At 42.3% G+C, this 26,236-nt stretch overlaps 2 protein-coding genes and 1 long non-coding RNA gene across 8 annotated transcripts; 1 reads left to right on the top strand and 2 right to left on the bottom strand.

The window, feature by feature from the left end:
• Window positions 1-1,179: 1,179 nt before the first annotated feature.
• Window positions 1,180-4,216, bottom strand: LOC143142655 (uncharacterized). The gene is made up of 3 exons (XR_012990957.1): window positions 4,129-4,216; window positions 1,409-1,525; window positions 1,180-1,317 (listed from the first exon to the last, which is right to left on the bottom strand). It is a non-coding gene; the product is annotated as an uncharacterized LOC143142655 (long non-coding RNA).
• Window positions 3,257-25,917, top strand: ubac2 (UBA domain containing 2). Of its 4 annotated transcripts, XR_012990956.1 has the most exons (11): window positions 3,257-3,429; window positions 4,134-4,261; window positions 4,431-4,550; window positions 4,858-4,964; window positions 14,206-14,329; window positions 17,199-17,246; window positions 18,255-18,503; window positions 24,062-24,202; window positions 24,460-24,675; window positions 25,152-25,206; window positions 25,655-25,917. XR_012990956.1 is itself a non-coding variant. In XM_076303696.1 (9 exons), the coding sequence occupies exons 1-9, from the start codon at window positions 3,399-3,401 to the stop codon at window positions 24,565-24,567; spliced, it is 1,056 nt and encodes a 351-aa protein (XP_076159811.1). In that variant the 5' UTR covers window positions 3,257-3,398; the 3' UTR covers window positions 24,568-25,917. The 4 variants fall into 4 exon arrangements, 1 of the variants encoding a protein (XP_076159811.1); XR_012990954.1 differs by having other exon boundaries at window positions 24,460-25,206; XR_012990955.1 differs by having other exon boundaries at window positions 25,152-25,917.
• Window positions 8,869-16,743, bottom strand: gpr183b (G protein-coupled receptor 183b). Of its 3 annotated transcripts, none has more exons than XM_076303695.1 (2): window positions 16,524-16,743; window positions 8,869-10,903 (listed from the first exon to the last, which is right to left on the bottom strand). In XM_076303695.1, the coding sequence occupies exon 2, from the start codon at window positions 10,865-10,867 to the stop codon at window positions 9,764-9,766; it is 1,104 nt and encodes a 367-aa protein (XP_076159810.1). In that variant the 5' UTR covers window positions 10,868-10,903; window positions 16,524-16,743; the 3' UTR covers window positions 8,869-9,763. The 3 variants fall into 3 exon arrangements, with proteins under 3 accessions (XP_076159810.1, XP_076159809.1, XP_076159808.1); XM_076303694.1 differs by lacking the exon at window positions 16,524-16,743 and adding an exon at window positions 12,533-12,726; XM_076303693.1 differs by lacking the exon at window positions 16,524-16,743 and adding an exon at window positions 12,533-12,726 and having other exon boundaries at window positions 8,869-10,925.
• Window positions 25,918-26,236: the final 319 nt, after the last annotated feature.

Here is a 26,236-nt window from a genome sequence, read left to right on the forward strand (position 1 = left end):
GTTTCATATCAAAATTCACTACTTAATTATGTGTTTTATGTAGTTTGTCGAGGACTGGTTCAGACACGTCACATCCATAACGTGAAACCGTCACATCCATAACGCCAGTTTTTCCTACATAATGCATTACGAAAATGACGCATAGTTTCAAAAACATACTTTTTGTGTTCATTCAAGTCTCCTTCATGGTACATATATCATAGTTTCGGCAGTTTCCTTTAAAATTCACAGAGTTTGTAGAAAACCTGTAATCTCTCACAAAAGTGTGTCCATTTCATGTCACATCCATAACGCTGATAAAATGCCTTGTATTCTTAGGATGAAATTGATTATATGAAATTTGAGGATTTCTCAGTATTCAGAGGACAGAGGTTACATTAAAAGTTATGCAAATTAATTCACTGATACTAATTTTGCCCCCACTCTAAGGCATTTTGTTTACCAATATGAGTCCAATTGTCACATCCATAACGCTGGAACTGCCCACATACAATTTGGTGCCCTTTGACGTCTAGGGGGCACTGCAAACATGCCTTTTAGGCTTTTTGGATGTTGTGCATGTAGCCTAACTTTTGACTAGTATGCCTGATTTTAAAAAATGAGGTACTGTTGGGATCCTTGTATCCTCCCTTGTCTGTTACTGTTGGTGAAATTGAGCCAGTACATGCTTTTCTATGAGAAAAAAACATTTAGTCTGGTCAATTTTAGGAGGCCATCTTGATGTGACCGCCTTCTTTAATTTTCCAGTGCCAATCGGACAAATTGTTTTAGTATGCCCTAGAAACAACTTTGCAAAAAATATTATATATATATATAATTATATTATATATATATATATATATATATATATATATATATATATATATATATATATATATATATATATATATATATATATATATATATATAATTGCCGCTGCATGCTTTTACCTAACTCTTTCCATGCCCAAAACACAAGTCTGATGCTCATAGGTTAATGTCACATGTATGTCTATTGGAAATAACATGGGTGTATAGGCTATAGTGTCCTACGATGCACGTCAGTTTTATGAACGCCACAATAATTTTGTCAATTTATTTTGGTGAGAGACTGCGCCGAGGAGTGGACGCTAATAAGGCTGTCTTCATATTCATAACAGCTAACAATGCGCTCACAAGTCACAGCTGGCTGGTCTCCATTAGTCATTGACTATTGTGTCCAATTACATGATTAGCTTTTGAAAATCCCTAGCGCTCAGCGATGGAGATGGCCCGCGTCAAGCTTGGGCCGAGGTAGCGCTTCTGCTGCGGTTCCAAGGAAGCGCTTCTGCGCCGCACCTATCAAATACCAAACAGATGGCCGTTACACAAACAAGCTCATTTATCTCGGAGCCAGCGGTGGGGAACAAACAAAGGTATTTTTACTTACTGTAGCAGCTTAGACTGTCTCTTTTCATTCCCGCAGTGTAGACAGCTGGCCACCGGAGCTTCCAAATTAACTCAGTGAAAGACAATCGTGTTTTCATTAAACCCTGAACAGCGAAATCTGTTTGAGATAAAAGAAACTGGATAAGTTCTGGGCATTTTTTTTATATTGAGAGATGGCGGATGGAATTTCATCAATCCAGTTAACTGCCAAATGCATTGGAGTTCCTATGGGATTTGGGAACCAACTTCGTAAAAGGATTTAATTCAAAGGCATAGCCTACATGTTTCAGATCATGTAAAATAACCAGGTGGAGGAGAAAGGTTATGAAACACTGCGCAAAGCAATATGCCTATAGAAGAGAAACTTCAAAAGACTAGCCTAATCAATATTGTGAATTAAACAGAGATAGATTTACCAATCTGTCAAGGCCTGTGGATGATTATTCCTTTGGGGCAGTGTGTTGAACCCTAGTAGGACTAGGCTACCTGTTGTATATGTAGAAATGGGAGGAAACAGATCCGTAGCCTACACTACCACCTTCTGGACGAAGAGGAAATCATACAATATTTGATCTTGCTGACCAATGCCCATTCATAACCTCCCACCTTAGATCTTTTAACATTTGTAACATCACTTGAAACAATGCTCTTTGGACATGTCCCCATATATCCAACAGAATCCAACAGAATTTTTCCAGTTATTCCATGAATAGCCTACAGATATTGACAGCTGGCATTAAGCAAATATGCTTTTGCATAGCCTAAGCAAGCCTGCTATGAGGGGAAAGAAGTAAAAAAGACAAATCATGCCTTTAGATAGCTTAACATGGGTCTTAGAACGATTCTAAGGGCCCAGCACTGACAGAGGCACCCCAGAGAGCAGAATATAGTATTATCGGGGGCCCAGAATTACTGTCTTGTCAGGGCCCACATTTTCTAGCCCCTGGCTTGAAGTCACACTGGCCACATCACGCCTAATTGGACAGTTCAGTGTCTATAATATGCAGTTAGGCAAAGTAATACAGAATCTCTAATGTGGAGCCCTGACCAAACATGGTATCAGATTCTAACTAGCCTTCAGTTACACTGAACCATTACTCAAGTTGCACATTCCAAACTCTTACTTCGGTATTCTCTGGAAACTCAGAACTACTTCTGTGTTCTCTTCTGTTTCCCTCTTTGTTTACACAACCATCTTCCTATTTTGCCTCCCAAGCAGTGAAGCAATGAAACCATCTCAAAGATCCTCAACGTTTTTCAGACCATGCATGGACCACTTATTGATAGAGAGGTGGAGCCAGGGACTAAAATTGTGTCGCTTATTAAACTGTGCCAACCAGTCTAAACGCTAGTAAACACAGTTTATCCACCTTTGAAATGTCAGAAATAGAGTTTATCTCCGTGATCCCAGATTTCATATTTTACCCACCTTTTATTTTACCACTACATCCTTGGTGCCAACAATAATGTGTAGGCCAGGGGTCTTCAGTGCCATGTATACAATTGTGCATAGGGCTAAATGTTTTTATGTCTAATTCATATAATTTAAAAGCCTAATAATTGAATAGCCTAATTCTTTTTATGTGTAATTCATATAATTTAATAGCCTAATTCTTATAATTTAGGCCTAGGTTTTTATTTGTCCATCCCTATCAAGACGAGCAGTCCAATTCCAAGAAGTCTAATCTGTGAAGTCAGCGCTAACTTATTTACAAATGACAGCGTTAAAAATTTAGGTTAGCCCTATTACAGCCGTAAAGCTCATCCAGTCAGCCAAACACAAACGCGAATTTCGTTGCAGTCACCACCAGATGACTTCAGCGCATGAATTAATTTTGATCCTCCACAGCTTCCGTTCACGGTACCCTTTCCCCTTTCCTTTCCCTTACTGGGTACCTTCTTTAACTTTTGTTTTAAGTTTTACGTTAGTCCCTGTGCCTTCTTGTCCGTTTCGCATCCTTTCTTTTTTTTCTTTAGTGTTCGTTGGCAATATGTTCACGACCACTGGGTCGAGGGGAATGTGTAAGTAGGCTGTCCACCTTCCACCTTTCTTGACATGGACCCTATTGCCATTTCCACTGTCATGCTTCGGCTTTGCATTGTCATTCATTTGTTCGCATTGCATTGTATTCATTCGTTCCTGTTGTTTTCGCGGAAGTGAAGTTAAAACCATGTATGTCTATGTTGCGTTACATTTCAACCCAGTGAGAGACATAACGTTAGAAGCGATGCAATCTGGAATTCTTGCGGTTCGTGGGCGTAAAGTGGGCGTAAAGCTGCTGTAACTCAAACGATTTCAGTCTAGACTCATGTCAACAGTCGTTGTTTTTCCAAAATATTGTTGTCCAGCATTAGTTGGCCCTCTGTGAATGTCAGATATCGTAACAACAATCAATGTTTCTCAAATAAGTTAGCTTGTTAGTGTTAGCCTAGCGCTACCATTAGCCTATAGGCTAACTCCGTACAATCTGCTTGTTGCAGGGATTGTAACTCATTATATTATATTGTAACACAACACAGAACCCCGTTCTTGTACTTCACTTTGTTTATGTTTATTCACATGTTGCCATTAGCCTGTTTTTGGTAAAAAAGGGTCTGTGCTCCCTTCATGCCATTGTGTTGTATGGACATCAGTAAGAAGACAAAAATTAACAAGTAGCCTAACCTACCACTTATTACCACATATTATGTGTTGATGTCATGTGTGCGGTTCTGATTTACCACAGATAAAGCCCCTCTCTCGAAAAGCCTGCTGCTGGTCCCCACTGCCCTGACGGTGCTGCTTACACTGCTCCTGCCCCAGTATCAAAGCCTGTTTGAGTACAACCTACAAGCAGTGAAGGAAGAATATCAGGTAGGTAGGCCTCAGCCTGGGGGTTAGGCCAAGGATGGTGTTTAGTGACAAACTTGGGTAAGATAACGGGTAACATCTGGACTAGAATGAGGATACTGGCAGTGTCAGGCGTGGGTGATGCCCGAGATAAATAACTCTTACTCTGTTTTCCATCTCTATTTTGTCTCAGATCTGGAGGTTGCTCAGTGGAAGAATAATCTGCTTGGACCTAAAGGACACGTTCTGCAGTGGGTTGCTTATCTACAACTTTCGCATCTTCGAGAGGAGGTTTGGCTCACGCAAGTTTGCGGTAAGTTGTGGTAAATTATGTTTCCACTCTCTAGGGCTCTTTCATAGAACCCACGGATGTTATGCCTTTATTAAAGGTCATGGTTTAGTCATTCCACATGCAGAAGTATGGTTCATTATCAGTTGAAAATTAGTAGCCCTAGTACAATATCTTGTTAGTTATGTATGTTACTAGTGAAATCATGTTACATCATGTTATTAATGACATGTAGTCATTGGCCTGGTCATTTGGACCATCATGTGGTGTTTGACCTGGTCAGTAGTCGCTAGTTGCTGTTGTAGTAACTGGAGTTTGCTTCCGGCTGCAGTCCTTTCTGTTGGGGACGTGGACTCTCGGTGCTGCTGTGGACATCCTGTTGGCTGAAGCCCTTCATTTCCTGTTTGAGATGCAGGTGGAGATGCTGCCCGCGGGTCTGTAAGTGTCTCTCTCACTCTCTCTCTCTCTTTCTTTCTCTCTCTCTCTCTCTCTCTCTCTCTCCCCTCTCTTTTCTCTCTCTCTCTTCTGTCCTCTCTCTCTATCTTGGGGCTTCTCTGTCCGTCCTCTGTGTCTGTCCCTCTGTGTGTGTGAGAATTGTTAGCACTGATGCATTGAATGAAGCCTCCGATGCACTAAAACAGTTTACTATACAATTATAGACATATACATTGTAATTCGAATTATACATTATAGACAACAACTGTCTATAATGGGTCATTTTCTGCAGAATGTCACAATAATCACTTCTTTGTTTGATGGATAATCATTTGTCTGTCAAGCACATGTGTGATGGCCTTAAGTTATGTGTGATGGCGAGTTACACTTTTCTGTCCAATTTAAAATGTATACTTCCAGTGAGGCTATTTGCATGAAATTTTCACCAGACATTAGTATTAACTTAGGTAATCCACACATATAAAAAAATCCAAACATTAATGTTCATAAGTAGAGTTATGAGTAAAAAAGTGTAATGCCACAGGAAAAAAGTATTGAACACGCCTACTGAAATGTCTTAAATACTTTGTAGAAAACCCTTTATTTATAATGAGAGCTTCAAGGCATTTCCTCTATGACGAAGCTAATCAGTCGCAGTATTCAGGTGTGATTTTGGCCCATTCTTTTAAACAGATAGTCTTTTAATATTGAAGATTCCAGGGGTCCCTCTTGTAAATCCTGATCTTTAGGTAACTTCCAAAACTGTTCAATTGGATTTAAGTCAGGGCCTGAATTTCCTTTTTCTGAAACCAATTGAGAGTTTCCTTTGCTGAATGCTTTGGATCATTGTCCTGCTGGAAGGTCTAGCCATGTCTCATCCTCATTGTTCTGGTGGATGGCAAGATTCTCCCAGAAAAAATGGCTCCATTCATCATTTCTTCAACTGTATGAAGTCTGCCAGTACCATGAGATGAAAAACAGCCCCACACCGTGATGCCTCCACCTCCAAACTTCACTGTTGGTATGGTATTTTAGTGTGATGCACAGTGCCATTTCTCCTCCAAATATGGTGTGTAGTATGACATCCAAAGAGTTAAATTTTGCTCTCACCTGACCAGAATACATTCTCTTAGTATTTCATAGGCTTGTCAAAATGTTGTGTAGCAAACATTCAATGAGCTTCGACATGTTTTTCTTCAGTAATAGAGTCATGTGGGGTGAGCGTGCATAGAGGCCATGGCGGTGGAGTGCATTACCTATGATTTTCTCTGTAACAATTGAACCTGCTGCCTCCAAGTCTTTCTGGAGTAGTCCTTGGCTCTTAGGCTACACTTCTGACTATCCTTCTGACTTCCTGGTCAGAAAACTTTTGAGGAGATCCTGTGCATGGCCGATTGATGATGCAGTGATGTTCCTTCCACTTGCAGATAATGGCTCCAATACTGCTTACTGGATGATTCTGAAGTTTTGAAATGCATCTGTAACCATTTCCATTGATATGTTTTGCAACAATAATGTTGCAAAGGTCTTGGAAGAGCTCTTTGCTTTTACCCATCATGACATGTTTCTTGTGTGACAACCAGTGTTGGGCAAATTACTGAAAATTAGTAATTAGTTACAGTTACTAGTTACTTCTTTCAAAAGTAATTCAATTACGTTACCAATTACTGTATATAAAAAGTAATTAGTTACTAGAGAAAGTAACTTTTGAGTTACTTTTAAGTCTGCTTTTAAAATGTCAATATGAACAGTACTAAACAGTCACACACACAATAAACCTAATTTTTGGACCTATTTATTGTAGTTTCAACGGGCCTTGAAATCAATAGCCTTGTGCATGAGTTCTCAAACTTTTTCCGACCACAAAACATTCTACAATGCATGAAGGCCTCCCTGACCTTGTTTTGCGCCACCCTCACCATCTAGGTGGTTTGATAGATATGTACAGTACACTGCCTACTGCTTGCTTACTACTTGCCTTCTGCAATATAGTAATAAGTTATTATTATCATTATTATTGCAATCCTTCTGTAGGCTACATGGAATTCGTTCAATGGGATGTAATGTGAAACAATTTTAAATGGCCTATTTTCAAAGCAGTTATTGTCTGCTCACACACACATAACCTTAGGTTATCCTCATCCTGCTTTGAACACAGTTGTATTTAAGCACCACCAGTTTGGGAAAAGCCTGCGCTGCACAAGTGCTGACCTACCGAAATAAGTTCTAATGCATCCGAGAGTTTGGGATTGTCGCGCACTATGCAGAAGGTTACTCTTCAGCTGATAAAGTGTTACAGAGAGAAGTTGCATGTTCCGTCGCAGACAAATGAATCCATAACACCATGGACGTCAATTCCGATGTAAACATAGCATACTGTGCAAATAACTCAAGTCGCTGTTACGTACGGTAGGGTAGGCTATTTGGAGGTTTCTTTATCTGGTAAGTGAAATCTGCATTTTCCTCTCGAGTTAAACGTGTGCTTGCTTGTGCCAAGGCTATATATAGGCTACCGTAGCCTATTGGTGTTGTGGCGTGGCTATGTTGTAAGAATGAGAAATTGATATAACGAGGCTTTTGCGCAATAGGCGAAAAAGAGCGGAGATAAACAACAATGCGCTTTTACTGTAGTGGAGCTTACGAGATGGAAACGAAAGGGAAAAGGCTTTTAAGATGCCCATTTACATTGTAGCGTAATGCACTCTTGTGTGTTTTAGCATAAATCCGAAATAAGGAGGAATGTGAGGAGGCTCCTATTAACTGTAAAGAATGCATCTGCAATCTAAACATGAAACACAATCGCTGGAAACACAGCTAAGGTCGGGAGACAAAGCAGCAAATGTGCATCTTGTCTGCAGTAGTTCATTCAAGATCAACAGAGTAACGGAAGTAACGAACTCTTTGAAATTTCAGTAATTGTAATTGCGTTACTGGATTTACAAAAATACTTAGTTACATGCTCGTTACCACTAAAAGTAGTGGAATTACAGTAACGCGTTACTTTGTAACGCATTACTCCCAACACTGGTGACAACTTGGTAACGAAAAAGCTTTTTATAGCTCCTCAATATGTACTAACCCAGCTTACATTAATTTGCACAGATAGGAGGGATAATTACTCTCTAACTATGTATAGATTCCAGCTCGTTCCTTGCCATTCCTTGCCTTTGTGTACTGTTTTTTCTTAGTGTGTTCAATACTTTTTCCCTGTGCCATTCCACTTTTTTACTCATAACTCTACTTAGGGACATTAATGTTTGGATTTTTTAATATGTCTGGATTACCTAAGTTAATACTAATGTCTGTAGAAAATGTTATGCGAATAGCCTCTCTGGAAGTATACTTACTGAAAAAAATGTTGACGTGTTCAATACTTATTTTCTCCGCTGTAAATAGTTGGTAGCAACTGTTTTTGTGTACAGATCTCGGAGCCTAGGGTGCCTACAGAGACACGTTTTTTTGACGGCCTGCTTATGGGGCAGACAGCTAGCGGATCGTTAGGAAAGATTAATGAATGTGATCATTTATGTTTGGGCCTTTTTTGGGCCTGAAATCGCTGATACAACCTTTATAATGTTAGAGTGTGTTCTGTGTAGTGGTGTGGTTTTACTTGCTATTCTCAGTGTTGGAATTAGTGTTCTTGCTTGTTTACCACATGAGAAGGTGACACAATGACTGTTGTGCAACGGAGGCATCTTGATGTGAGGCCAGTGAGCTCACTTCTCAGTGTGTGTGGTCAGGCCATTAAACTCAAGCCGAAGGTGGCTTTGTAGTGTTGGGTATGAATGTATCTTAACCACATCCTGATTGTTTTAAATTAAATATGAAAAATATCAGCTGAAATCATGAAAGGGGAGACTGTTGACCATCTGCAGGTCTCTGTAGGCAAGGCTCATTTGTGCAATCTGTTTTGAGGAAGTATCATTTCAATTTTTTCCTGTGAACGTTATCTGTCATTTACTTGGCGACCTTTCCCTTTGACTTTGGCATGGCAAAAGCTAATTCTGCAGTCTCTAGACCAAGTCATTTACTCATTAAGTATACGCTAACTTAATATGACGTCTTTCCAAGTAATATACCTGTAGAATACCTGACGAAGACCTCAGTGGTCGAAATGTTGTAACCTTAAACTGGGAGCATACAAGATAGTGAGATTGCATTACTTGAGAAGACAAAAAGATATCTGCACACTATCTCACAACCTTTCCCAGCAGGGTGATCATTTGAGCATGCTTTCACTTGCATTCACTCTGTTGACTTTATATTCAAAAAGAAAAAGAAAATTGGAGATCTCACAAATGCAAACTAAAGGAAACTTTTTTTTTGCCTCAAATGCATTGAAACCACATGTACTTTTATCGTCTATTACTTTTTGCAGCAGCTCTTATCAGATTTCAGCTTTTGTGTTGACATTTGAGATGAAAAATGTCTATGACAGCAGGTCCTTTTTTCCTTATAGACTCAGTGAGCTTGCTTTTATAGATTCATGTCTAATCTTTAATAGAAATTCTCAATGGAAATACACAAATAAGAAAATGCAGTCAATTCTCTTAGCGCTTTTACGCTCTAGCTTTTACTCTGCCTTACAAAGAATGTTGTATCTGTGTCCAAATATGGTGGAGCATTTGCTGTCACTGGCAAATTATTGTCCTGTGTTCAGTCAGTTCTGTACCATAAAAATGGATTTATGCTGCATATCATAAACAATCAGCATCAGTAAAGAAAACAAGCGTCATCAGATAAAACGAATCCGAAATACTCCAGGCTGTTTTGGTTGGGACCCAGCTTGAGTCCTCTGGCCATCACAGTGACTCGTCCTTGTCCTTGTCCTTGTCCTTGTCCCTGACACTGTTGAGGCGCATACGGAGACTGTAGCGGTTCACATTGGAGCCGGAGCTCTCGGGGGAGGAGTATATGCTTTTAGAGAGGAGGGCCTTCTTCTTCAACAATGTTAGCACCTTGCGCTTGTAGCCCTGGCAGGCGAAGAAGTAGACGAAGGGATCCAGGCAGGAGTTGAAGTTCATCAGGCAGACGGTGACGTGCAGCGACACCTGGAAAGAGCGCAGCTCATCGCAGCCGGGCCGGTACAGAAGCTTCCGGATCATGTACTGGAGCAAGTTCACGTGGTATGGTGTGAAGCAGACGAGGAAGACCAGCACTACCCCTGCCGTCACGCCCATGGCCTTCTGGCTGCGTCCCGAGCGCACACTTAGCTGGTTGACGCGGGTGACGCTGTGGAGCTTGTGCCACAGCACCGAGTAGCACACCAGGATAGTGATCACGGGCACCACGTAGCCCATGGCAACGGCGCCTATGAGTGTGTGGGGCAGTGTCTCGCCCACGGACGCCTCCAGGCTCGGGTACTCCATGCAGGAGACGCTGCCATCGGCCTCGGTGCGGGTCATTTGCATGGCCAGCAAGGGGAGCGTCTGGACAGCCACCAGCAGCCAGACGCCCAGGCACACCCAACGCACGGTGGCCACCTCCCGGAGCCGGGCCAGCCTCCGCGGGCCCACCACCGCCACCATGCGGTCCAGCGCCAGGCACGTCATGAAGTTGACGCCGGCATACGTGTTGATGTAGAAGAGCATGCCGCTGACCTTGCACGCGATCTCGCCCAGCGGCCAGTGGAAGCCCAGCGCGTAGTAGAGCGCCCGCAGCGGCAGCGAGAGCGCGAACAACACGTCGGACGCCGCCAGGTTGGCCGAGTAGAGCGTGGTGGCGTTGATCTTGGACCGCTGCACCCAGATGACGTGCAGTGCCAAGCTGTTGCCCAGCAGGCCCAGGGCGAACACCAGCGTGTAGTGCAGCGGCATGAGCACGCGTGCCACGCCCCGGTGGTCGTACAGGCCCGTGCAGTTCACGCCGTCTGTGACACTGCTCTCGTTCCTCTCCACTCCCAGCATGGTGTGGTGTAACACAGGAAAGGGGCCCCCGTGGATCTGAAGACAGAGAGTGCAAACCCTGAGAGAGAGAGACCGACAGAGAGAGAGAGACACAGAGAGAGAGAGACACAGAGAGAGAGAGACACAGAGAGAGAGGCCGAGAGAGAGAGACAGAGAGCTCACACCTTGCTGCATGCGGTTTTAGATGGGTTGTAGGCACATGTTGTGCCATGTGTTGCTCTCCAAGAAGTTTTTTTTCTGTTTGTACACTATGTACTCAGAAGCTTATGGAGGAGATTGCGTGTGACATCTGTTTTCAGTGGTGAGGTTTCTGCCTTGTCTAGGTGATAGTTTCCTTTCTTCAATTTACCAGTACACACACTGCATGTGTAGTTAGAGAAATGGGAACGTTTGAAGACTCACCTTGCACCTAATTAATCAGTTCTCTTTACAGAGTCATGGATGGTATTATATGCTTATTTATATTATGAAGGCTTATTAAAGGCACAGTCAGGGATTTGTTTGTTTGTGTTTATGTTGATGTTTACATTCATTAGCAGAAGCTTTTGTGCAAAAAACGTACATTATAATTTAACCAAGGACCAAACGAGAGATTGCTCACCCCAACCTTCAGTATTCCCAGAGAATTTCCACGCAGGGTTTCGTTTATCTTTGGGGGCAGGTTGCCCCCAGTTTGTTTGTTTCCAGTTTTTTTTTAACCTGGGTTAACAAACAAACTGTTTTTTTTACAGTGTATCCACTGAAATGGGCAGCTAGCGGCCATGAAAAGATGATTGCTGAAATGTGCCAAAAATGTTATGGGCTTGAAATCGCGTAAAATTCCTGACTGCACCTTTGAAAATAATCATTTGAATGATAATGAAATAAGCATCTGCACACATACACATTTAAACATAAAAAGTATGGTGGTATAGGCTATTATTGAAATCATTCTAAAGTGTATCAGGAGCCATTTACATGGACTTTTCAATCAGATTGAGAAAATCAGAATGATTAAAGATTTCAAACAAACTGTTTACATGAACGCTAAATAAACCGATTGGTGTTTGTGCGTTTACATGGAACAAGCATCATTTAGAAGCTCCTAGTTGTGTTGCCGCCATGGAAACTCATTTGTTTACGTCACTGTGCATTATTGCTACATAGGGAACACCTGGGCAGAAAGGAAAAATGTACTCCAACAATCAGAGTACTTGTTTACACAGGTGGATTTTTTAATTGATCGGATTATCAGAACGGAGTACACCACCTCTCTCGATTCAATTGGAAACTCATATCGGGCTGAATCCGATCAGTTGAGGTGTTTACATTGGGCACTTTTTTTCCGATTGAGCCATTATTCCATTTATAAAGAGATTAAATGGTGTCCATGTAAACGGGGCTATTGTGTGCACATATGAGCACCTGTTTTGCTGATTTCAAGTAGTCAAGCAAACTTGTGAAGTAACATTGTAGAAGTAAAAAGCTGTACACACATACATTTATAGGCATTTCACTGCATATTCTGACCTATGTGTTGCCATTTCATAGCACATTCTGACCAATGTGTGAATAAATTCTAAACACACATACATACACACACACAAACACACAGAGCGAGAGAGAATTTGCATAAACATGTAACATCTAACGTTAACATTACATTTAACCTGAACTTGTACTCACCTACTGGCTGAGTAGATATGCTATGCAATTTTTTTCAGTGTTGAAACATGGCATTCAGAGAGAACACTTTGGTAGTTGAAATCTCACACAAACACATGCTGCTGTGACAGTTGGTCACTAAACAGCGCCAGAATGAAGAAGTGTAAGAGATACCGCCTTCTGATGGTGCGGCAAAGCCCTTTGACATCATTTCCTGTAGCACCCCCCCTGTCTAGCTGACTGCCTTTCCCTCCCTCCCTCCCTCCCTCTCTCTCTGTTTACAGTGATGATGTGGACGTGTGTGTTGTCAGGCATGAGACAGACAAGCTGCCAAAGAGAAAAGTTTGGTTTTGTATATTCATTTTGAAAGTGTGTGGGTTGCAGAAACCCCTGACCTGTGGGAGTCTGATAAGGGCTGCTGAATATCTGTGCTCACAGAGCCCCGAGTCACGTACACATTGCAGACTTGAACGAGATTTGACCTGCAGCAGTAAGCATGCCATGACTCAGGGCAGTTATAATATTTTTCACTTTGGTGAGGAACTTCCTTCACACCTCAGGGATCGGCCTGATGTTACATTAGCTCTGCTTAGCAGTTCCTCTAAGTGAAAAGGGAACTGCACCCCACATCGCTGTGACATTTAGTATGGAGTTTCCCAAATGCAAATGAGAACTGTCTTCTGTTTTGTATGACAACTGTTGTCCATGTGGGAGTTTTGATGCGCAGAGTTAATGCATGCTAGCTTGAGGTGGCTTTAGGACTGGTTCTCCTGGTCTACCCCAACACCCAAGAAATGGCTCAGACAGACTCTCCAGATGTGTAATGCTAATGTTTGCAGATGTGTATTAGCTATATTATCCAGATAAGTTCTGATTGGCTCTGAGTGAGTGGTGGCAGGATGGCTTCGCAGCACACTTATCTGTCCAAAAATGATGTCTGGTTAACTTTAACCTAAAAGTGCGTCATCAACATCATGTGCCTTAAAATAATCTGTTTTCCATGCCAGCCGGGTATATATAAATATATAACTGAAAGAGTCTCAAACTGTTGTGGGTTTGAATGAGTGTGTTTTTGACTGTCTGGTTTGGACTGGCTGCATTTCCGCTCCTCCTTCCTGACCTTGGTTTTCATCCAGCATTTTAATGCACATTTTGACCATTCCAGTAAGAGACTTTCTTGATTAGGTGAATGTCCATTTTTATGGTCATTAACAGCAGAGATGGAAACACACGGAAAGGTGCATTCACATGAGCCAAATTTTCATATGGAAATAAAACCACCAGCTGTTGTGGTTTTGACCGTTGCTTTAAGGTGTGGCACTGTTGATCTAGCAGGGTAATCACAGGTGTGGTGGGAGGGGTGGTTCTGTGTGTACCGTTGAAGTGTGTGTTATCAGAGATCCAATATCAGTACCTGGTCTAGTGGTGGTCAGCCTGCGTGATGTACTCAGTGTTACTGCAGGGACAGATGCTTGGTGGTGGTTTTTCCTAATTTGAATTAAAAAGGTTAGAAAGTCACAGTGTCTTTAACCATCTGTCTCTCCTGATCTCTGGGCTAGTTTTGAAGATCCTCAGTCCTTACCACTTATTTCTGTTTTCTCCCCCATCTCTTCTCCCATTTCTCTTTCTCCCTCTTTCTTTGCCCAATTGTTATCCCCCCTCTCTCTCCTTCCTCTTTTCCCCTCCTTTCTCAGTCTGAGTCCGGTCTTTGCCCTCTTTGTGCCTTTCTTCTGCTCCATCCCGCGGGTGCCCGTCACCCAGCTGCTGGGCCAGATCTCCGTCACAAACAAGTCCCTCGTCTACATCGTGGGCCTTCAGGTGAGCGCTGTCCGCTCACACTCACACAACCTGTTTTCACATGGTCCCATCTAAATAATGCACTTGACTATGTTGGGCTGGTGTGAAAATGGATTAAGCCTAGTCCTGGACCAAAAGTGCTTTTGAGATCTTCATTGAAATAGTCTTTTAGTCTAGGGCTAGGATTAGGCCATGTCCTGGAAGACAGCCCTTGATGTTGGAACAGTATGACTATCTCTGTTCATTTGTTACAGAGTCATAAGGCAAAAGTGTTGATGGAAAAATCCTTCTAAACACCTAGGAAGAATATCTTGGTATTTTTCGAGTTCTTTTAAAGGGATATTCCACAATTTGGGGAATTACACTCATCTCCAGTTCTCCAGTTCATCCAGCCATTCTCTGAGTCTGGTCATACCACTTTTAGCTCCAGCTTAGCATAGATCATTGAATCGGATTAGACCATTAGCATCTCTCCCGCTAGCATCATGCTTAAAAGTGACTAAGATTTCCTGTAATTTTCCTATTTAAAACTTGTCTCTTCTCAAGTTACAAAGTGTAATAAGATTAACGGAAAATGAAACGTGGCCATTTTCTAGGCTGATTTGACATGGAACTATACTCTCATTCCGCCATAATAATCAAGGAACGTTGCGAACGTACCATGGGCGCAGCAGCACAATGATATGCAGAACCTGAAAATAGTCCCCGTAGGCTATAACTTCCAGCAATAAGGTTGAGCTGCAGTAGACGAATTGGTTAGTTACTGGATTGTTTCGCATGAACGGCTGGATGAACTGGAAAAATTTAAAAATCAGTTGTTTAACTCAAGGGGAGGTGGAAAATGAGTGTAATTCCCCAAATGGTGGAATATCCCTTTAAGGCCTTATTTTAGATCAGGGATTCCCAAACTGTGGTACGCGAGCTGCCACTAGGGGGTACGCGAGATGAAAAGGGCAATGGCGGAAAGGAGTTAAAAATGATTAATTAATTAATGAATAATCTAATTAATTCATAAATAATACATCATTTCGAATCGGGTTATAATGATATGGAACCGTGAAATTAAAGGAAATCATTTGTAAGCTCTATAATAGGCTATGTATTCATTCAAAATAAGCTACACACAATACACGTGATTTCCTGCGGGCAGCCAGAATATCTGGCGCGTTAGTTTAGTTGAAGTATAGGCTAGGTAGAAGGCGGCGTAAACATGGAAAACTGGCAAAAAACGGACACTGTCCAAAAGGCCTAATTAAAGCGATCAAAGAGGAGAAGCGAGAGAAACAGAGCAGGACACAGGTAACGATGAGATGGGGGGCAGACTAGTGGAGGTGGAGCGCAGAAGGATAAAAGAAAGAACGAGACAGAAAAGACTGTGCGAAGAAAACGAAAGTATGATGAGGCATATAGCCCTAGGCTTCACGTGGATTGGGAGACAGACTGCCCAAAGCCACAGTGCGTGGTCTGCAGTGAGATGCTATCTAACCATTCTAATGCCACAGTTTTTTTTTGCTTCAGAGCTCATAGACCAGTTGCACATTTTGATTTTGTTATCATGCGTCAATAGAATGTGTTACTTTTTTATGTGTTTGATGGTCGGGGTACGCGAGCAGAGTCAGGATGTAGAAGGTGGTCCGCGGGGAAAAAAGTTTGGGAACCGCTGTTTTAGATGATTGTTCAACACAATAATTATATTGTATTGTACAATACAATATGCCAAATACAGTGGTTCTGATGGTGTGCAGTAGAACCTCAAAAGCTTCACAAATTTGAGCAATGAAAAATGTATTACAACAGTGATGTGTGTGAATCGGAAGTATTACAGCTGTATTTTTATTGCTCAATTTGTGTTTGTATCAGTTAATTTTGCGGTTAGTTTCAGAACGTTAAATAGCACTTAGGCTATTGTTAGACTAGACACTAACTTATTTAACTTATTGACTGCACAGCCTTCTTAATGTATTTATTTATTTATTCTGACTTATATCTGCTATGATGACTTTTATTCTGCATTTTATCCCCTGAATTTTGACACTAATAATATTTTTGTATACTTTTTATCCATATTTCTATGTCTGGAGCACTGTTGCCACTGTTATGTCACTGTTTTCTGTCATTGTCATTAATGTCGGCTATGTGTGTAAGCACCCTACTCTTTTTACCAGCCACCAAATCTACTCTTGGGTACAAATAAAGTTACCTTAGCTTACCTTACCTTAGCTTGGCTTCATGTTAGCCTGTTAGCTGTCTCTTCAGCTCTCATTGATGCAGTGGGAGCAGTTTTCTGTTAGAGAGTGGATGTGATGAAAGACGTGTGTGCCAAAGGTCAAAGACTTGACATGTGGTGTGATGGAAGATTCTGGAGATTTGCATTGCGCTCATCTTGCAGTCACAAGTCTTTATTTCACTTTCATGTCGTTTACTTTTGTGTCCTGTATTTGACTGAAAAAAGATGATTACAACAATGGGAAAGGCAGGTCGTTTTCATGACGCAAATGAACAGACCACTACTAGAGAGGAAATTCTCACCAGAATTTTTTTCCTTCTGCTTTCTGCTGTTTTTTTCCCCATCTCGATAATGATACACTTAAGTTTAGATAGATATATAGCACTTTGTTATTGGAGTTATACAACTGTGTTTGTTATTGACACCAACAGAAAAAAACTATGGTATACTGTACGAGATAAACAAGTTAAGTTTGTTTGTTTCACAAACTGGTTTTGAGGATTTTGAGGAAGGGTGTGAATGTGCACTCTACAAACACTGAAGCTTACATTTGTTTATCTTCACCTGTGATCTCTCTCTCTCTCTCTCTCTCTCTCTCTCTCTCTCTCTCTCTCTCTCTCACTCTCACACTCTGTCATCTCTTGTCACTTGTTCCCCTCACAGCTGCTCACATCCAGCTCATTTATGTGGGTGATCGCTCTCAGTGGCCTGGTAAGTAATAAGCAACAAGCCCATAGACGCCATAGGCTCCAGTGATTTTAGATCTGCTTAACTACATTGGATGAAAGGGAATTTGAGGCCCCACTACTGCTTACAGTAACACTTCAATGGATGAAGCCTTTTCCTGTCATATTATTGATATCAGCGTTTCCATCAGTATTATGTTGCAAACCGTTCTCAATATGTGTGTGGCAATGACAACATGGTGGCTGAGTTGATGTGGCATTTAACATTCTGAGTGCCATCTTGACAGTTGCCAGTAATGGTAACAACACACTGTCCAGTCAATGCCATGCCAATACCCATCATGAAGATGACTAATTGTGTGTTTGAGGTGTGTTCAAATTCAAAATGGCAAACGAAGGTGAGCATTTTCAGGCAGCGTATCATTTGCTTTGAGTTCACTGCCAAAGGTTGTAAACACACACTAACCGACACATCCCGTCTGAGGAGGTAGTTATCCTTGAACAAACTACTGAACTAAGGATTACCATTTCAATCAAACAGTTTGGAGTGAGCAAACTACTGAACTAAGGATTACCATTTCAATCAAACAGTTTGCAGTGCCTGCATGAAAACGTTGTAACATTGTAACATTCGCCTATTTGCCATATTTGAATGCACCTCAGAATGGACAAGAACAATGTGTTTTTTAGTACGAACTTTCTTTACTACCGGGGACATATTATTATTATTATTATCATTATTATTATTGCTATTATTATTACTACGCAGACACATCTAAGGACACATCTAATGCAAGGAACTTGGGAATGTTTGTGAATGGTCAATAGTCAATTGTATTGATAATTATTGATGTATATTACAATATCAAAGGTGTCCCCATCATGGTCATGTTGGTTAATTTACTTCCTATTCTGTTTTTTTTTCTTCTTAGTTGATTGTTTAAACAAGCCCATGAAAGCACATTTGTGGTGTGTGCATCCTTTCCAAACCCACCCCTGAATATCCCCCGTTCTGTGCCGCGTGTGCCCACAGGTGTCTGGCGTGCTGTACCACTGTAACGTCCTGTGGGTGCAGCGGCTGCTCCAGGTGCCCGCCTGGCTGGGTCGCGTGGGCGCCCTCCTCCTGGAGCCGCTGCTGGAGGGCAGCGAGCCCACACAGGAGGCCCCCGTGGGCATGGGCGCCACGCTGGACGTCCAGCGGCAGCAGCGCATGGATCTGCTGGACCAGCAGCTGCTGCTCTCGCAGCTCGCTCAGGTGCGGAGGAACGCCCAACAGCCCCAGGTGAGATGCACCGCATTAAGACATGATGTGCCGGGTGGGGGTCGGGGGGGGTGGATGAGAGCTCTGATTCTGGTATTGCTCCAGTTTGGCTGGGTTTGGTTCAGAAGGGGCCTGGATAGGTGGAAATGTAGGTCCAGGGATCTTACTTGGTTGTTAAGTCTGACATCACGGGCCCAACAGCTTTTTCGTCAAAAAAAGTTTACTAGATCAGCCAGCCGGTTTTCGCTTGTAAACCTTCATTTTTCACCTCCGTTTTAGTAAGAGTAAAACAAAATCGCTTAACTTAATTACTGTAATTACTGTAGCTGTGCAGCCAGATAATACAATCAAGGGTTACGTCCAGGCTTCCGTCAAAATTGTATTTTAAAGGTTGAGACAACAAGTGAGTAGTAGGATGATAATTTTCTTAAAGTCTACTCTGAATAGTGGACTTTTTTTTTTCTAGTTTACTGTCTGTGGAGAAAAATGAGTTCTGAAAGCCGTTGGACCCGGAAAGAGATTTATTATCCCATTATTGCATCATCACTTACTAACTGAACTGCAGAAAGACATGAGTGAAACAACTGGCCTCTGCCTGCGTCCCTGATGTGAAGTTAAGTAAGACTTCACACTTTTGTATGTGTTGGCTTCTCTCGCACACTAGAAATAGAATGGAAGAAAGAAGGATAAATATGTTTGCACTATAGCTCTCATTTGAACTAACTCAATACATTATGTATAAAATGTGCTGCCGTTGGTGTAAACAAAGATCCTTTGACACCGAACACCGTCTCTGGTGTAAATCAGTGGTTCTTAACTGGTGTGGCTTTGGGACCCACAATTTCCCGTGTTCATAAGGTTGTGACCCATATATTTTTTAGCGTTCAAGCGAACGGATATGGTGAGCTACATGGGAAGGCACCTACTTGTTTGAAACATGCAAATGTTTGCCATTGCATTTCTGAAGTCTTCAACTCCTACAGTCATCTTTCAAAGTACTCGACAGGTTTGACTTTGACAAGGGTGCCTTGTTTCTACGTGGCATTTTAGTTTTGATGGTTTCATGCTCTCATGTGCCAGCAATTCACTGTACACCACACACTGGGGTTTCTGTCCAATTTTGTCCTCAATTTAAGTGAATCCATATCCTAGCCTTTTTCAAATATTCAGGGTCACAGCCTACTTGGGTTTTACCGCTAAAATGATGTCAACATGACCTGTCACATAAACATCGTCTATGTCCATGGTAATGACTGACATTGGCTACGAATAAAGTCGGTTAAAATACAGGTCTAATATTAGATCTGATAAGGTAGCATTTTAAATTAATTTAATTTTATTTATTTTTTCCACAAGCTCCGCGACCCACCCAGAACAGTTTTGGGTCCTGACCCACCAGTTAAGAAACACTGGTGTAAATGAACCTTTAGAAAGCAGGTGAGCTGCTGCATTGACACCGACTGGATGTCAGAACAGTTCCGCCACTTGAAGCCAGGCCAATAGACTAATAAACCTGCACCCAGATGAAATGGCTAAAGAGCCAGGCACCTGGGCATGACAGTCAGGTGACTCTCAACACAAACTGACAGAAATATTTACATTTATTCACTCAGCAGATGCTTTATTTGATTTATTTAGCGACTTAAAGGATCAATATCTAACCGCCTGTGTGTGCTTCCTGGGAATGGAGCCGTGGTGCTGCTGGCTCCTTGCTGTAGGAGTTGTGACGGTTCTAACCAAGGCCCAAGGCTTTTTCCGTAGTGAAAGCTTTTTTCCACCCTCCACCCTTTTGAGAAAGGAACCCTTTAGTGTATCCAGATCTCTATAAGGTTTGGCGCGCGCACACACACACACACACACACACACACACACACACACACACACACACACAAGGGCCGTCTACACGACGCTGGTTATTTTGAAACCGGTGAATTTTTGTTATCGGTTACACCTTGCGTGTACACGACGCCGGCAGTTTAGGAGACTGTAACCGGTAGTTTTTGTAACCGGGTTCCGAAGTGGGATTTTTTGAAACCACCGGATAACTTTTGCCGTGTAGACGCGTGTAGACAGCACAGCCGGCAATTTTATGACGACATAGCCCCACCCCTAAACTCTGACCTGACATGCTGCTTGTCAGAACAAACCTAACCATTTGTTTATCATATTAAAATGTTTTTTTCTTTCCCCCATCATGATTCATGTGCACAATGTATCAGCCAGAAGTCACAAGTCAGAAGCACACCATTAGCATAACTTAGTTAAACATTAGCTTACTACAACCTGACGCGCGTTAAAGCTGCAGTTGGCAAGTCTGACAGATTGAGGGGACTTAGCCAAAATTTTGAATGTTTACAACTCCCATGCTCCTCCCCCACTACCACCGAGCACCCTCTCATCGAGTTCGTGCTCGTCAGTGCGCACCAGACTGCACCAGACTGTGATTAACAATCAGATCTCACACAGCCCTGCTCTGATTGGAACAGAAGAACCGGGAGCTGTGGATTTTTGCAAAACAAATAACAGGCTCTAGGTGGAGGTAAAAGTGTTTTTTGTTTTTTTCTAAAACCGGCTGATTTATGTTGTTTTGGCGGAGCATAGTGTCGGTTTCAGTGAATATGGTGCTCAGACCTAATGCAATAGGCTAGCCTAAGCATTTGAAATTCCACATAGCAGTCACATACCTTAAAAATGAACTTTATTAGTTTAACAGTTGAAACCCGAATTGTCTGTAGTCTCCTTATTTCATCCGACTGCTTAACAAACTGTTTCAACAATGTTTTGTCTTCTACGCGAATTAGGCCTATGTGAAGCCTCTGCACGGCCCGGCGCCATCGACTGGTCTGGCATATGCATTACAGCACTTTTAGCCCTTTTCACCTCTGTATGTGCACGCAAGTTTTTTCTTTATCGGTGAAAGCGGTAAAAGAAAATACACCCGTTGGTTTCGTGTAGACGTGCTCACAGACAACAAGCGAGTGTGCTTTCTTGAGCCTGAGAAGGAAACCACAAACAACCACAGCCTGACACCTACACAAACTCAGACATACACACATCAGGTTTGACTGACGCAGGACTGTAGCTTGTCAAAACTTCAAAAAGCCCACTGGATGGTTTGAGGTGAAGTGCGTGTGTTCATGTGTATTTGTGTGTTCGTGTGTGTTCATGTGTGTTCGTGTGTGTTCGTGTGTGGTCGTGTGTTCATGTGTGTGCATGTGTGTTTGTTGTGTTGCCATGGCAAACAGTAAGCGACATTCATGGGGGTGACGGCCCAAGTGGCTACTTGTGGCTAAACGAAGGAAATGCAGTTGTTTACTCAATTCCAAAGAAATACACATCCATGCCGGACTAGCGATTGCATTTGTGTGCCCTTGTTTAAGGGACATTGGAAATGAGCTTCAAAAGCCTCTTGGCCAGATGGACCTGCAGAGCAAATCCAAAATTTGCTAAAGGTTCGTATGGGTATTCCCAGTCTACTATACTGTAGATGATGAAGTCCCTAAATCCTGCCATTGTCAACATTTAATGTTGTCTGTCCTATTTGCGGCTATACTGTATATGGGTTAGGGTTGGAGATATCCAGATGATCACATTCTGTTTTTCTTTACATTTTACACAACGTCCCAACTTTTTTGGAATTGGGGTTGTAGATGTTTTTAGCATTGTGGAGCATTTTTTTTATACCGATTGATCTACAATATGAGTTTATAAAGCTCATCAGTGACGTACTTGACCAGTCAGGGAAAACTACTTTGCCTCACTCTCACATGCCTAGAGCTGCACCAAACAGTAAAGCCATCACCATTTTGAGATTCTCATTTCACAACATTATATAATAATTATGTAAACTGCAGTGACGAGAACTTTTCTTGCACAACAGAGCCTTCGTTTTTCTCAAGAGAAACCAGAGGAACTGAACGCTGACAGAAGTCTAAAAGGCCTGATTCATCATCAACAACACTGCGGTCAGACACAGAGCAACAGAGGAGAATGCTCATCTTTAGATGATGAAATAGCAGCCAGTCTCATCCGGCAACAGGAGAGAGGCCATATTGGTAGCTGATTTAGAATGCGGTGCCTTGAATAGAGTCACGTCCCAGTAAATTCAGTACATGTGAACCCACTAGTTTTTGAACGTCACCGTTGCATGAAATAAGCTGTTGGGCAGAATCAGTTGGATTCTTAAAATAGGTTACATCTTCAGATCATATCAGTTTATCATTCACAATGATTAAAATTTCTGCAACATTTTGGAAAAACCTTTCACAAGGGTTTTAAGACATTGCCTAAACCATTACAGGTCAGTTGTCATCATCTTCTTGTAAGAAATATGACACACAGTTGAAATGATGCTATTCTTTTTAAATAACTGAATGTGATGGGCTTTTTTAGTGTTATGAATGTCAGCAAGTCTGCTACCATATCTCACTTCCATTATGTTTTCACTTGAATTTTTTGTGGGTTCTTCACAGGAAATGTGTAATGTCTAATCACTTCTGTTGGTTAGGCACAATATCCTGTTTGGTGTTGGCTTTGGAGTAGGCAGCTGACTGGTTGGTTGGGGTTTAGTTGACATTTTTGATTTGTCCTTTGATAAGCTAGCTATTAGAAGAAGCTGGTGTAAGTCTAGTGATGTCTAGTACCTGGAAATGCTGTTATCATCACGTTGAACACGTCACGTTATGGAAGGCCATCTGTTTCTCAGTTTCCCTTTATAGCTTTTCAGGGTAAATGGGGTGACTTCTGATAATGATAGTGTCAAGGTTTAGTCAACCGCTGTATATCTGTAGGCTCATCATTGATCTGACTTCAGATTGCTCTGTAGTCCCATGGTGTTTGAAATGATTCATTAAATAATATCACCTGACCATAATTGGCATAGTGCAGTGGCTCTCAAACTTTTGCCATCATTCCTCACTTTGGAGGTGGGGAATTTTCAAATCCCACCTGACCCCATCACGCAGCAAAATGGTAACGTTCAAATAGTGTCACATTTCGCGTCTCAGTCCCCTGGATCTGATGATGTTTTAATGTACATGTATGTAGACCTGTTTATAACTCCTATAATGTGTTACTGTTTAGTTTTCAATGTGTAATCTCCCTTGTTCAAAAAGGAAAGGCATGAATAAAGATAAAAAGACACATTTTCCTCCTTCCTGCTTGTGACGCCCCACCTGTCATGTCTCCATTCCCCACTAGAGGGCCCGCCCCACACTTTGAGAACCACTGGCATAGTGAAACGAAGAAACAAATGTATAGTCCAAATTCCACTGGTGGCGTCTGACACGCATCAACCGTCAAGTAACGCCAAAGTTTAGAACTCCATTACTTTTAGCGGATCAAAGCTGCTGGCAGAGTCTGACGGTCGTCCACGCCAAAGTTTAGAAAATATCTTCGAGTGTCAGATCCATAGACGCGAATATCGTCACCAGTGGGCATTAGGCTTAATAGTGGATATTAATTGCAAAAAAGCAGACTTGCATATAATGTGATGAACCTGTTTCAGTTAGACACAGCGCTTAGACACTACTGGATCCTTGACTGATGTCCAGCGTGATGTTTCGTGTTCTGCCCCACAGGCTGGTCTGCTCAACTGGGGCTGGCTCTTCCCCACGCTCCGGCAGAGAGGGCGCAATGCCACTCCCGCTGTTGCCGTCGCCCAGGCCAGACGTCCCGGGCCCTCCCCTCCCCCTGAGAACAGCCCTGTCGCTGAGGAACAGGTGAGTTTACAGAGAACAAGGACACAGGTGTGATCTCAAGCGCACTGAAGAATGTCTAAATGAGATAATTATACATGAATTGTTTTCATTCCTGAAGGTGTTTGTGCTTTTATGCGTGTTTGTTGCATCTGTGGATGTTTATTTCTGTTTGCATTGTATGTGTGCTGATTCTAAATATTATGTTATGTTTATATATGAATGTATTACCCATTGATTATATGTGACGTATTTCTGAATGTGTGTGTGTGTGTTCACAGGTTGCCAGGTTAATGGAGATGGGCTTCTCCAGGGTGGACGCCCAGGAGGCCTTGCGAGCATCCAACAACGACATCAACATGGCAACCAACTTCCTGCTCCAGCACTGAGGGACTCTGGGTAAGGAAGGGAAAGAAGGAAGAATGAGTGGAAGAGCGGACACAGAGAAGTGGAAAAAGGAGACGTGACGGGCCCTCTGTCCAGTGGAGGACACTGAGGTAAGGGAAAGCGAGGAGCAGCCTCAAGTGAGATTTTTAAACCTGCCGAGAGATGGAGGCCCATGGAGAAGCCCTGCTGGGACACGGAGCCTCTGCCTCCGCCAAAGACCAGGCTGCGCTCACTGTTGCCACCTACTGGATGCTGGAGGGAGAGTCCAAGCCGAGGGGAGGCGAGGGGGGATCTGAGAAAGCACTGTCTCAGGGCTTGTGTTGTCTTACGTCATCTGTCTCTCTCTCTCTCACTCTCTCTCTGCCGTGCAAACTGCTCATTCTCGGCTCATTGTCTCAGACACCCAGCTAATATAGTGGTAGATTGGATACTGATGCATCCGTTTAAAGACTGATTTATTTTCTTTTATTAGTACAAAAACGGACATTTACAGAAGAAGCTTTTTGGAGAACATTGTAATGAAGCTGGTGGTATGTTGATATTTTTTGTCCTTTTTGAAGAAATTGAAAGTCTTGTGTTTTCTCAGATGAACAGCTGTCGCAGGTCAACATGAACTCAATCACCTGTGTGTAGAGACGCAAGTGGGTATATTTTGTGTAATTATGTATATAGGAAATTAACTCTGCACAGAGTATTTGAGAATTTGGTTGATTTTTACAGCCTCTGCCTCTTGCTACATCAGGGAGCACTATGCTTCACTGTACATCATATGAATTCATTTCACTGTGGAATTTAAAATCATGGTAATGATTGTAGTTTGACTAATCCGATGACCTGCCCAACACTATTAAGACTCGTGCTCTCTGTTGATTTGATTAGTCAACATTAAGTTATTCTATTATTTTATTGACTTGATTCGAAGCTAGAAATCATGGTAGATCATGGACATCTGTTAGTATTGTGTACCTAACCAAAGTGTCCCCTCTTTTTCCATCTATCTAAACACGATCACTTGCGTGATCAAGCCAGTGAGTTGAGGTGTTAAAGAGCATCTTTTTTTCCCCTTTCATGTGTGTGCAACTGCAACAGTTGGGTGTTATTTTTCTTCCTCTCTTCTTCTTCATAATGAACAAGACTGACAGCAGAGGCGGAGTGCTACGCTACGCTACGCTACGCTACTGTGCTGCGCAGCAGATGGGTGGTGTGATTATCAGACGCTGTAGCTGTGCGCTCTCACTCTGAGAGATCTATTATGCAAAGCTCCCACTCTAAATGGCTATGGGCTGGGTCTCAACGTCAGGGGCTACAAAAAGAAAAAAAAATGTCCAATTAAAACCTACCTCTCATCTAAACCTGTCTGCCGGCTCTTATTTCAGGTCAGATTTCAGCGTCTGCCCATAAATGAACTGAAATGGTGCAGGAAGTCAAGTGTTCAGTGGGATGAGATCTGGCATTAGCACTAGATGTGTATGATTTGAGATATTGATATATGATATCTGATATACATATGCAGTATTGTCAGGTTTGTAATGCAGGGCTTAAAGTTCTCAGGCACTGTGCATTCAGGCATGGGCCAGGCTGTGTAAATGGATAATTTTATACAATGGCCTCAAATTTCGTAAGTTCAGGCTTGCTTTTTACCCTGGTAGTGAGCGACACTAGCTACTCTTT

The sequence above is a fragment of the Alosa pseudoharengus genome, unplaced genomic scaffold, assembly GCF_046254945.1.
Source record: "Alosa pseudoharengus isolate Yale_2024_CS ecotype anadromous, Long Island Sound unplaced genomic scaffold, YU_APseudo_1.1 YU_APseudo_1.1_scf_24, whole genome shotgun sequence".
Taxonomy (NCBI): Eukaryota; Metazoa; Chordata; class Actinopteri; order Clupeiformes; family Clupeidae; genus Alosa; species Alosa pseudoharengus.

Bases quoted from the DNA above. Each gene is read 5' to 3' on its own strand.
- ubac2 (XM_076303696.1), top strand. From the start codon at position 3,399: ATGTTCACGACCACTGGGTCGAGGGGAATGT. The intron at 4,262-4,430 runs GTAGGTAGGCCT...ATTTTGTCTCAG, and splicing joins CAGTGAAGGAAGAATATCAG to ATCTGGAGGTTGCTCAGTGG. The intron at 17,247-18,254 runs GTAAGTAATAAG...GTGTGCCCACAG, and splicing joins TGATCGCTCTCAGTGGCCTG to GTGTCTGGCGTGCTGTACCA.
- gpr183b (XM_076303695.1), bottom strand. From the start codon at position 10,867: ATGCTGGGAGTGGAGAGGAACGAGAGCAGTGTCACAGACGGCGTGAAC.